At 43.5% G+C, this 12,757-nt stretch overlaps 1 protein-coding gene across 2 annotated transcripts in view; it reads right to left on the bottom strand.

The window, feature by feature from the left end:
* Znf507 (zinc finger protein 507) overlaps nt 1-12,757 on the bottom strand; it is a 31,949-nt gene that overhangs the window by 3,824 nt on the left and 15,368 nt on the right. For both annotated transcript variants that reach the window (XM_052714881.1, XM_052714882.1), the window contains exon 6: nt 104-238. In XM_052714881.1, the coding sequence (XP_052570841.1) occupies nt 104-238 (135 nt within the window). The remainder of the gene's footprint in view (nt 1-103; nt 239-12,757) is intronic.

Below are 12,757 nucleotides of genomic sequence, written 5' to 3'. Positions count from 1 at the left end.
AAAACAGAACATAGCAAACTTTCAGTGGGTTGTGCTGTAGACTAGGAGATGACTCCTAGCCTTGCTCTGTAGCTAGCAATCAGTGAGGGCTGGGATGGCATACCTGCTGCTTTGTGAGATTGCATCATTGATGGCCTTGTTAACTTGCTCATAGTTGTAGTTCTGGTCACTCGCGTGCTTCCACATGTGTGACTTCAAGGAAGGGGGGTGGCTGCACACGTACCCACATAAGGAGCACCTGGAAGACAGGTTCCAGGGAAGTTACAATCACCTCACAACACTACTGAAAATTCACGATGGTTTTATGTGAGAGCCACCTTTCCTGGATAAGTGTTTCTCTTCACAGCAAATGGGGACCACCAGAGAAAACCACAACTGGACACATTTACATCACAGCTCCTGTACCTATGGCTCAGGGAACATCACTGAAGAGAAGGAAAAAAGACTGTAAGAGCCAGAATCGCAGGAAGTCTGCTGTAAAACAGTCTCTCTGAGAAATGGCTGCATAAACAAGACTGGAACAAAGGCAATATCAATGGTCTAGTTTACATTGAAGGGGAGAATTCCACAGGACCCCACGCCTAGACAAAGAACTACAGGCAACTAATGGCTGCCGAGAGGGAGAGTTAGCCTCTCCCAGCAATGAGCCTCCTTATACTAGTTGTCCAATGCAGGATGGTCAGGCCTGTAATCACACACACGAACAAAAACAGGTTCAGTAAGTTGTATCTATCTATGCTTGTGAATATATATACATGTAACAATGATCATCAAAGAAAACAGGCTATCAAGTTGAATGTTGGAGGACATGGGAGAGGTGTGAGGGAGGATGTTTGGGAGAGACTAAAGGGAAGAAAGGCAGGAGGGAAAGTGATGTTATGCTATTTGAATAAAAAACATTAAAAGCACATTTTAAAAACTCACAATGGTTTTAACTGTAACCCCCTAAGTGTTCTCAGTTGAACCACCATTCACAGAACTTAAATTTTCACTGGTCCTAAGGCACACACAGACTTCACAGGGTACTAGAAAGAAGTATAAACAACAAGAAACAAAAACAAGGGAAAGAGATGTTTTATAATATGAGGTTTTCTAGGAATCTAAATAAACATCGCATTTTACTTTAGTGAAAACACATGATGTGGAAAGATTTCTAACATAGTAAAGCACAAAATTTTTGTTCTAAATTCTTCACCCACAGGTCTAATGATTTATTTCACTGTTTATCAAGAAAGTGAAATGTGGACCTGGGGCTGGAGAGATGCTCAGCAGTTAGGAGCTCTGGCTGCTCTTGTGGAGGATCCAGAATGGATTCCCAGCACCCACATGGTGGCTCCCAACCATTGTTAACACCAGCTCCAGGGGACCCAATGCCCATTTCTGACCTTCATGGGCACTGCATACATGTGGGTCACATAAAATAAATACATCTAGAGAGAAAGCTGAGTTGGAGAGATGGTTCAGTCAGTAAAGTGCCTTCCACAAATAAGTGAGCTACCACATGGGTGCTGGGAATAGAACCCTGGTCCTCTGGAAGCGCAACCAGTGCTTTTAAATGCTGACCCATCTTTCCAGCCCCAAATTCTGTTGTAAGTAAATCTGAGTATCTTGCATTAGTGTGATCTGTTACAACTCCGCAGTTTAAGTTGTGCTCACAGTTTGTCTAATTCTGCTTAGAATTAGAAACACACAGCTTTGTGCATCCTATTGCAGTGTCTTGCTGAGGAGCTCCACTGTCCTCACAGTCCTCTGTGCTCTGCCTATTCACCTTGACTCCTGGCAACCACCAACCCACCCTGTTTTCAGAGACAGGGTCTCTAACTGGTCTGGAACTCACCAAGCATGCTGGGCTACTGGCCAGCTACTAGCCCCAGGAAGCCAGCAGTCTCTGCGCCCGCCCAGCACTGGAATTAACAAGCACTACCATGTCTTTTCAGGTCTTCCTTCTGTGAGTTCTGGACCTGTGATGCAGATCACCATGCTTGCTCAGGAGCACTCTACTGATTGAGAAATCTCACTAGCTTGCTTCTAGCTTTTGCTACTATTAATAAAGCATCTGTATGCATGTTTTCTGGGGAATAAGAGTTTTTATTTTGTAGGAAAACACCTAAGTGTATAATTTCCAGCTTATATTGTACAAGTATGATCTTTTTGGACGCTATAAATGTGCTCAATCACAAGCCTAACAAAGCTCTCAACTCTTCCCCATACCCATGAGAAAGGGCTGGCAAACAGTTAACTCTTATCCTAACCGATTCCAACTTACTTTTAAGACAGCAAGTGGCACTTTTTCATTACATATCCTAAGGACCACTGACCTTGAGAAACACTAGCCCACTTGCCAGCAATAAAAACCTAATATATTCTCCCTGTGTAGTCTGGGCTGCCTTTGAAATTAGCCTCCTGCTTCAGCCTGAATTTAGGATCACAACATATGTCACCACACCTGACAAGGCTAAGGCAACTCTTTTCCCCAACAAAACTTTTATGTACATGGATGTTATGTCTGCATGTACATCTGTGCACTATATGCATGTAGTGTCCTCACAGGGAAGAAGGGGGTAATGGAGCTCCTGGAACTGGAGTTATAGGTGGTTGTGAGCTGCCATGTGGTACTGGGAGCTGAACCTGGGTCCTCTGGAAGAGCAGCTAGTGCTCATAACCCCTGAGCCTTCTCTCCAGCCCCATGACTAGGCAATTCTTAACAGAACTTCCAAAAACTAGAAACCTGAAAGGAAGCTGAAGCTCACTAATAATCCAAGAAATCCAGCAGAGTCATATGAGATAAAAGACAGTGTGCTTATGACGTAGTGCAGAAGAGTCTCCATGATGTGGAGAGATGGAAATGCACCAGTTGTATGTAAGGGTGAACAAAATGAAGAGCATTTGCACACAGCATCCTGGGATTTTCCCTACAGGCTCTCTAGCACATGTTCACAGTGTTCACTATGGCTGTGAACAGCAAAAAGGATGTAGCTTACAACTACTGCTTTCCCACCAGAACACAGAAACAAACTGGTTTATTTTTACATACTGGAACATGATAGAGGAACACCACCAACCAACCAAAAACTGTATTTATTCCTCACAAACCAATGTCAACATTGGTCCATAAAAAGGAAAACCAGCAAGAAAGGTTTTTAGTACATTTAAAAATATTCCTTGTAAAATGTATTTTATTTGTTTTATGTATGAGTGTGTGCTTGCTTGTGTGGAAGTCAGAAGACAACTTTTGGGAGTTAGCTCTTTCCTCCCTTAAGTGTATATATGTACAAATATATACACATAGTAATGCAAGCCTATAAACCCAGCAACTCGGGAGGCTGAGGCAGGAGAACTGTAAGTTTAAGGTTACACAGTAAGACCCCATACAGAAAAACAAAACAAAACAAAAGCCAAAAAACCCAAAGAAAGAAAAAGAAAAGATTCTCATAATTATACATACGAAGATAAGTTTAAAACATGACTTATGTGCAGAGTGTGACTTGAACCAATGGAAAAGCCTATCATGTAAAACTGTTAATATTTTCTAAATCAATTTAGAAGTTTAACATGATCTTAACGTAACAGAGTAATTTAAGAGAAAACCAGAAAGGCTGATTACAAAACTCATGTGTATCTATAAACTATTCATTCCAAATGGTAAGAAATAGCTACTAAACAGAAACATTTAATTCTTGTTTTTGTTTTAAATTGCACTCTCTTATTGTGTGATCTGTGTTCAAGACTGTAGGCCAGACAACAGCTTCCAGGAGCCAGTCCTCTCCCCTTCCCTATGGGTTCCAGGAACTGAACTCAGGTCATTGGGCTTGGCTGCAAGTGCCTTTACCCACTGAGTCGTCTCGCTGGCCCCGAACTCTACTTCTTAACTACCCATCCTCCTGCAAAATTTGTTTAATTTTCATATTCAGCTAAAGAAATGTTTTATTTTGAAACTCATCATGGGAAAGTATGAATGCAATTCACAAAATGATAAAAACAGCAGGTAATCCCTGCTGAAGAATAACACCACCACACCCTGGGAGGGAGCCTTGTCTCCCAGATCTCAAGCCTGTCTTCCCCAAAAGAGACATCAATTTTCCGATGTTTTTATTCTATCACTTGCTTTACTTCTTGGTTTTATACCCATGCACCCCTCCATCCTATCTGATGCATCACTCTGTGGCCCACTCCTTGGGCTTTTGCTGCCTCTGACATTCATCCACATGGATGGTGTGTAGCTTATTCAGCTTACGAGGTGCCTGCTTGATTTTTACTCTTGCAGTTCGGAATTTCTTTGAAAGAAACTGCAGATGTAAAACTTCTAAGGTGGACGTTAACCTGTACCCAGAGCTACAATAATCTGTTCTGAGTGTTTTCTCACTAAAATCATGTATTTCAATGGGTGGGACATTCGACCCTAGGGAAGTTACTCCACCAGCACTGTCGAGCTGTTTTGTTCTCTGTTATGTCAAGTACCATAATAGATACCTAAATAAAAAATTCGTAAAAAAATCAAACATGTCCCCCACCATTCTTTTGGGGAGTCTATTTCCTCCTGTAATTCATGAGAAGAAAAAAAGGGAAAACTCCACCTCTACACCTAAGACACAGGACCCCTGAGACTGTGTGTGGGCCCCGTCTTCTTGGCATCCCTCACCTTTCCTGAAGTGTGGAGCATAGTACTTAAAATAAAATTTTTTAAATGATTTACTTATTTTATATGCATGGGTGTTTTGCCTGTATATATGTCTGTGCGTCATGTGTGTACTTGATGCCTGTGGAGGTCAGAAGAGAGTCTCACACTTTCTGGAACTGGAGTTACAGACAATTCTGTGGTGATGGGAATCAACTTGGGTCCTCTGGGAGAGCAGTCAGTGCTCTTACCCACTGAGGTATCGCTCCAGCCTGGGGCATAGCACTCTGAAAGCACTTTCAGCATTTATAGTGTCAGGGATAAACCAGGAATGATGACATAGATGCTTTTTAAATTAATAGATACTTATGTAGGGAGGGAATCACGTTATTTTAAATATAAATGTCCAAATAACTTTTGGAGGTCTGTGAAGGACAAACACATTGAAAGAGTTTTGGGGGAAGAGGCATGGTGGTGCATGCCTTTAATCCCAGCACTCGAGAGGGAGAGGCAGGTGGATCTCTGTGAGTTCGAGCCTAGCCTGGTCTACAGAGTGAATTCCAGGACATCCAGGGCTACACAGAGAAACCCTGTCTTGAAGAAACAAAACAAACAAACAGAACAACAACAAATAAAGATTAAAAAAAAAACCTTTCTGTGAAATCTCATAAGCAGAAACGCTCTTTGGTGACTCACACAGAGCACTCCACTTGCTCAGCTGAGAGCACCCCCTGCTTTCTCAATCTCTTTACAAAGTTCTCCACCCCTCTCTACTGAGCAGACACATCTGTAAGCTGTTCTGCTTCCTAATGAAGCCAGGATTCCAGGAACCCTTTCCTGACCTACAACAAGGACACTAACAACAGTGGATACAATGACGGGAGTCCCTGTGAAGACAATGGGGACACACTGAGGAGGTTCAACAGGAAACAATGCCCACTTGATCAGAGGGGACCTCAGCTTCAGGAAGGAGATCTGAATGCCATTCACACATCCTTCTTAGAATGTGTTTCCTTAGCTGAATCTCTACATTTCCCATAGCTTAAAAAGTGAGCTGGCAAGATGGCTCAGTGGGTCAAGGTGCTTGCTGCACAAGCCTGGTAACCTGGTTTCAAACCCCTGGAACCCACATAAAGTTGGAAGGAAAAAGTCAGCTTCACAAAATTGTCCTTGCCGACATTCTTGTTCCCATATACATACTTCACACTCACACTCATAATAAATTGTAAACTGAGAATGAATCACTGTTATGCTTTATTCTTCACATTTACTTACTTACTTGTTTGTTTATTGAGAGAGAGACAGACAGAGAGGGGGAGGGATGGGGGGAGAGAATATGAATATGCAAGCAGGTATGTGCATCCCATGGCACAGGTGCAAAGAACAACCTGTGGAGTTGGTTCTCTCCTTCCACTATGTGGGTTCTGGGGCTCACACTCAGGTCATTAGGCTTTGCCCACTGTATGTCTGAAGTATGAGCTGCCCCTACTGACAGCACTGCTGTGTACAGCAGGAGTAGGGCCACAGGGGTGGGGCTCAAGGGTTCCAACCTGGCCCAAGTTCTGGCAAGCTCTCTGCTTCCTGGTCCAGAGGTATGAGCAAGCCAACTCCTGTGCCTGCCTTTGTGGTCAGAAGCTGCTCCTATCACCATGGATTCTACCATGCCACCCCACCACCAAATGACAGCCAGACAGAGCCTCTCCCTAAGTTGGTTCCACCAGGTGTTTCATTTCAGCAACTAAGAAAGTAGTGACTACAATCATGGCACAGCACCACCCCGACTACTTCACTGTGCTCACCTTCTTCACCAACAAGTACCTTCCATGGTCACATGCTCTGCTGAGTCAGACTGTGAAGAGCTGACCCTATTTCAATCTGATCCAAATCCATCAAGTTCCCAGAGAAGGGAGAAAGGACAATGTGTGTTTTAAAACAGACTAATAGAGCACATCTACTCACCACACTAAGAGGGCAGCAACAGTCTGCCTCCATCTAGGAGAACATCCCCTGGGCACAGGGTGGAAGCACCCAGACAATAGCAGCCTGGGCACATCTGCCCTGACTTCAGCTGCCACCAATCTACTGTTTCTTTAGTGGAGCTGCCTGTTGATACTGTGACAGAGCCATGAGCACTTCCACTATGCATATCTGTCAAGGCAAAACCATCCCTGTGACATGAGAAGACAAGCAGTCTAATAGTCAACTGCTGGCCAGTCTTGACAACCCGTGAGTAAGCCACTGCTACACTTTCTATGATGATCAGAACACCCCGTCCATAACTGCACAGAACACCAACACTGTCATCAAAAGAAAGCCAATGAGGAGACTTAGGGCTTCTCATATCTTGACTAACAATAGGTCAGAATTACTCTACAGGCTTTGCATCACTACTTCATCATTGTAAGGCAGTTAACACAGCTGCAGGCAAGTGCTGGTTGAAACAACTACTTCCCTGGCCTGGGCCTTTCCTTGGTTAGCCTCCAAAGTTAACTAAACAATTGCTGTGAGAGAGCCAGATGGAAGCTAGGAGAAGCTGAATATCTTATGATATATTAGGGAGGCTGAATATGTTTTTAACATGCTAAACATCTCAATAGAAATATTGCAACCAAGTTTGCATTACTACATACAATTCATTTTCTATGCCTTTGCTGTTGTTACTTTTTAGGTAGCATCTTTCTGTGTAGCTCTGGTTGTTGTGGAATTCATTATATAGACTAGACTGTTTTTGAACTCAGAGATTGGCCTGCTTCTGTCTCCTGAGTGCTGGATTAAAGGAACACACCCCCAAGCTTGGTTTGCTTTCTTTTTCTTCGATTTATTTATTTTATTGTTTTATGTTCATGAGTGCAGCAGTGCATGGTGTCCACAGAAGTTAGAAGAAGGCACATGATCCCCTAACAGCAGTGAGCCACCAAGTATGTGCTGGGGATGAACCTAGGTCCTCTCTAAGAGCAGCCAATGCTCTTCACTGCTGATCCAACTCTCCAGCCCTCATTTTCTATGCTTTAAGAAGTAAGACCTAGCAGGGAGGTGGTGGCGCAGGCCTTTAATCCCAGCACCCAGGAGGCAGAGGCAGGTGGATCTCTGTTGAGTTCTAGGATAGCCAAGGAAGGCTGTACAGATAAACCCTGTCTCAAAAAATAAAACAAAAGAAAACAAAAAAGAAAAGAAAAAGACCTAGAAAAGTGGTGATTTAAATTACGCAATAAGCCTGAGATGCTTTTAAAGGCTCCAGTCACTATGGGAACAATTTCTTTCAGCTTCAAAGCCCCATCACCCACACCACTGTTCAGATTAAATTATTGGGTAAACAGTGTTCTTTAAAACCAACCCATGCCTCTAAAACGTAAGCTCTCCCCTAGGTTAACAGCACTGATTTATGAGTCTACATCTACAGATTAAAGCACATACAATTTTAACTGTGGTGGTGGTGATGGAACGGGGCTTTCAAGTCATAAAAAACAATGTGGTCAGCCCTCCACAACAACTCCATCTGCACTAAATCTGCACATGTTCTACCTCTGTTGTCCCCTCAACAATACTTGCTCAGCCAGCACTGACACTGTATTAGACAGAATCTAGAGTTGATTGACACACACAGGAGCATGCGCATAGGCTATGTGGAAATACTATGTCATTTGACATAAGTAAGGGACGCGATCTGCAGACTTGGGCACCTGTGGACGTGTTCCAGCTGAGGTGCAGCCAACACAGCACTAGCCACAGACTGGTTAGGGAGCCTTTGACAGATGACCCTCCAGCCATCTGCTCCCCTCTGGCTTTAAATCTTCCCTGCAGAGGCTCCAGACCTGTCATGTGGAATGTGCCCTTTCCACATTCCCGACTCAGAGTCCCTGAGCATAGGGAATGCCTGCTATCTCATACGACTGCTGTGGAGTGGCCTGGCATGCTGCCTCCAGGGCATAGCACAGGCAGGCAGGTCTTTAGGAACAAGGATTCAAGCTGTACTTCATGTATCTCAGCATGTTCACCTGCCTATGACAGACAACAGAAGATAACTCTAGATACAGGAGCACCCATTTAGCACATGGCCCAGCTCAGTGTTCTCTAACACAGTGTTCTCCTCACTGCTAACACTGCCCACAGGCCACTCTGTTATTTTCACTGCCAGAAACCTGCAAGGTTTTGGTGGTTTGTTTTTTTTCCCCTTCCCATTGTTTTTAAGGTTTATTTATTTATGCTGGTTATTATGTTATATTTTTACTTCTATAGCGTTACCCCCTAGATTCCTGAGAAAAATCAGAGCCACTCTCAGAGTTAAATACATTAAGAGTCTCAGATACAAATGAACAAATCTGACCATAGGAAAACTAGAAATTTCTGTACATCAGATATCAGGGAAGCCACTGTACAGGACAGGGTATCAGCAGTGCCCAAGCAAAGGACTTCTGTGCAGAATAAAGATGAACTCCTGCACACCAGCAAGGATAGGGAAACAAACCAGTATAGTAGTGGGCAGCAGCTACCCGAGGGACCAGTGCACCTACCACACCTCATGACAACACACAGCACTAAGGAGGGCAGGAGTTCACATTACCACTCCCCTCAGCTGCTGACACTGTCCATGCTAAACACACTGCCTCCACCTTAGGTCCAGAAACCCTACTGCCATGTATCAAGTGACCAGAAATGGGCTTGTTTCCTATGTGCACCCCAAACACGTGAAGGAATGTTTAAGAATTATTCATAACAAGGAAGAAAATCTAGTGGCAATCCAAATGTCTATCAATAACAGAACGAGTAAATAATTGTTTCTGGTAGCTCCAGGTATCAATTCAGGGTTTTGTGCACATAGGCAAGCACCCTGCCTCTGAGCTACACCCCCAACTATATATTATGGTCTTATAACAGAACATAATATAGAAATGAAATTTATTATCATTCACACACACAATAATGAGTAAAAGGCATAAACGTCCACGCACCATATGGTTCTATTTCTATTAAGTTCAAAACACACAAAACTAATTTCTGATGCTACCAGTCAAGATGGTGCCTGTGAGAAAGGGGTGAGGTACTTAATGACAGAAAGGCCAAGAAGGCTGTGCTGTCAAAAGCTGGAGACGGTTTGTGATTATTTATCAAGTGTGAATTTGGGATGTAATTTTCAGGGTGTATGCTAACTTTAATCAGCAAGTTGATTTCAGACCTTTAGAAGAAGAGTGGAGAAGGGTAGAGAGGAAGAAGGGAGGGAAGAGAGAGAAGGGGTGGGGACAGAGAGACAAAAAACTGAACCAAAGGGGCTAGAGAGATGGATCACAGTTAAAAGCACTGGCTGCTCTCCCACTGGGCCTGAACTCAACTCCCAACACCCAGGTGGCAGCTCAAACCTTTTCTAATTCCAGCCCCAGGGGATCTGACTAACTATTCTGGCCTCCATGGGCAGTGAATGCATATGGTACACAGACGTACATGTAGGCAAAACACCCATACACATCACAAAGAAAGACAGACAGAAAGGAGGGAGGGAGCGAGAGAGGGAGGGAACTTAACAATCAAACTCAGTGTTTTGACCTTGTAAGGTTCTTGATTCGATCAAACTAATGTTTATAGGAAACTCTACCAATATTTTTGGACAGGGCAGTATATAATTTAGCATATATATATATATATATATATATATATATATATATATATATATATATATGGCCAGTTCTTTAAAAAGGCATAGTAATACTAACATGCATTTATATTTCAATGAAAATTGTAGCAAACCAGAACCATTTTATAAATGAGCAAAACTGAGGCATATCAGAAACTATGAGTGAGCCTTTACTGAGCATCTACTATATGTTAGGCAGGGGGCTCAGACTTTAGACTCAAACCCTGTTAAGTTGCAAGGGTCAGACTGAAGACCAGGACAAATGCTGGCACAGGCAGAGAGCTCACACATGACAGAGTATCTGCCAAATCACACAGACAGGCTGGGCTGACTGGAACCACAAGAGAGAAAACCAAAAGCCTTAACACCAGAGGTGCTCAAACACACAAGGAACTGCCTGTGCATTTGGACAAAGACCAGCTATCTGTACAAAAAGGCATTCTTGCTCTATGAGAATTTTCCACATTTTTCTTAAGAGAGAAAATAAAGTGATAATCAGAAACGCATGTAAGGTGAACTGTGAGGACAAGTCCAAACACTGACCATTAAGTTTACCAGGCAATAAAAAGGAACCAGATTGGTTATAAAGTAATTAGAAAGGACTGCTGTGGTCTTCGGGTGAAACCAGATACCAAGAAGGTTGTGCTTCCCAGCTCAGTGAGTCGCAGACCTATACCAATAGAAATGAAGTCCTGGCAGAGTATCTGAGTACATAAACCCATGCAGGAGGACAGGGCATGCCAACAGAAGATATCATGAGCCTAATCTACTCAGCTGAAACCTCCAGAGTCAGAGAAGTGGCTCAGACTCTGCATTTTGGAGTATTAATGTATGTATAATGAGATTCAAATCTAAGCAAACCCACCTATGTTTCATATACACCTTATATGCACACCGAGGGTACTTTTGTACAGTCTTTTTTGAGTGTTCCCATTTTGGCTGAGATGTGTAATATACAATAATTCTTGTTTCATCATGCTGTTACTCAGGGAATTTTAGGTCCTGCCTAGTCCTGTGGATCAGGGCCTGGAACCTTCGTTTCAGACAGTAAGTTTATCTACAAACTCTGTGATGTTAAAGATGCCTCTTCTGTTACCTGGGACACAACATTTGCAACAGATTTCCCAATGAGTGAATGTATGATCTAATTCTAGACCTGAGACATATCCTGCCCGAATCATGTGTATTTGGTATACCTCCTATTACATTCAAGAATAAAGGTACTGAGATTTAAAGGGAAAGCTTTCTGATATCAGAAAAGCCCTGTCTCTACCAGGCTCTTCTAGGTGTTCCCACATGTTCAATCCTGTAGACCCCTCACTGAGAATGCACAGCACTTAAGTGACTAGCAATAATGAATGGCCGTCATGTTTTGGTAAAAATCCTTTGCCTTGAAAATAGAGGTAGGCATTAAGGCAAAGCTGAGTGTCTCCCAGAGCTCCCACACCAGCAGATGCTTGCAGGCCTGAGACAAGAAACACACACATGCACACTTGCGCACTCACACACACACTCGTACATACACACTCTCGCACGCATGCAGCACACTCTCAAGTGTGTGCCCACACACACATAGAGTGCATGAGAGCACAAGCACATTACATTTTAGAACCACATTAAAAATTCTTTATTGCTGGGTGGTGGTGGTGCACACCTTTAATCACAGCACTTGGAAGGCAAAGCCAGGCAGATCTCTGTGAGTTCGAGGCCAGCCTGGTCTACAGAGTGAGATCCAGGACAGGCACCAAAACTACACAGAGAAACCCCATCTCGAAACCCCTCCCCCCCCAAAAAAATCTTTATTTAATGTGTATGGGTGTTATGTCTGTTCACCACGTGTGTGTGTGCTGCTCAAAGAGGGCTTTGGATTTCTCAGAACTCACTGATGACTGTGAGGAGCTGAACTTAGGTCCTCTGGAAGAGGAGCCAGTGTCAATCACTGAGCCAACTCCCCAGCCCAAGAACCACGTTGTGTGAGGTAACTGTGTCAGTTCCTTTTGCTCTCAGTCTCTTAAGCTGGGTCATGAACAAGACGGCAGCAGTAAAGGGTTTCTGAATACACGGCAATCAAGCATTAGTTCAAACGTGTAAGGACTCGGAGCTGTTTCTGGCAGCACTCACCGGTGCTCTGTCATGCAGCTTCACTGCAGTCTTTGCTCTGAACACACTACCTGCACACCCTGCCCTGAGTAGCCTGTCAAGTCAGGAAGTGCCGATGGATGTGGCCTGACGCACCTCAGCTGAGATATGAGACTATGTGATGTTCTGAATTGCAGTGCTTTTTACTTTAGCTGAGAAGCTTCTGCCCTTATAGACATACACAGTTTAAATACAGAAACAAATACTTCGTTTTGTTTTTTTTTTTTTAGACATGGTTTCATATAGCACACGCTGGCTCCACACTCCACATGGAGCTGAGGATGACCTTGAACTTCCAATCCACTTGCTTCTAACTCCCAAGTGCCACCGCTCTGTCCATGCCACCACACCCAGGTTATAGGACACTAGGACTGATG

The sequence above is a fragment of the Peromyscus californicus genome, unplaced genomic scaffold (genome assembly GCF_007827085.1).
Source record: "Peromyscus californicus insignis strain IS unplaced genomic scaffold, ASM782708v3 Scaffold_4__1_contigs__length_199733344, whole genome shotgun sequence".
Taxonomy (NCBI): Eukaryota; Metazoa; Chordata; class Mammalia; order Rodentia; family Cricetidae; genus Peromyscus; species Peromyscus californicus.
The sequence above is the reverse complement of the archived record's forward strand: the minus strand, read 5'-3'. Positions and strand labels throughout refer to the sequence as shown.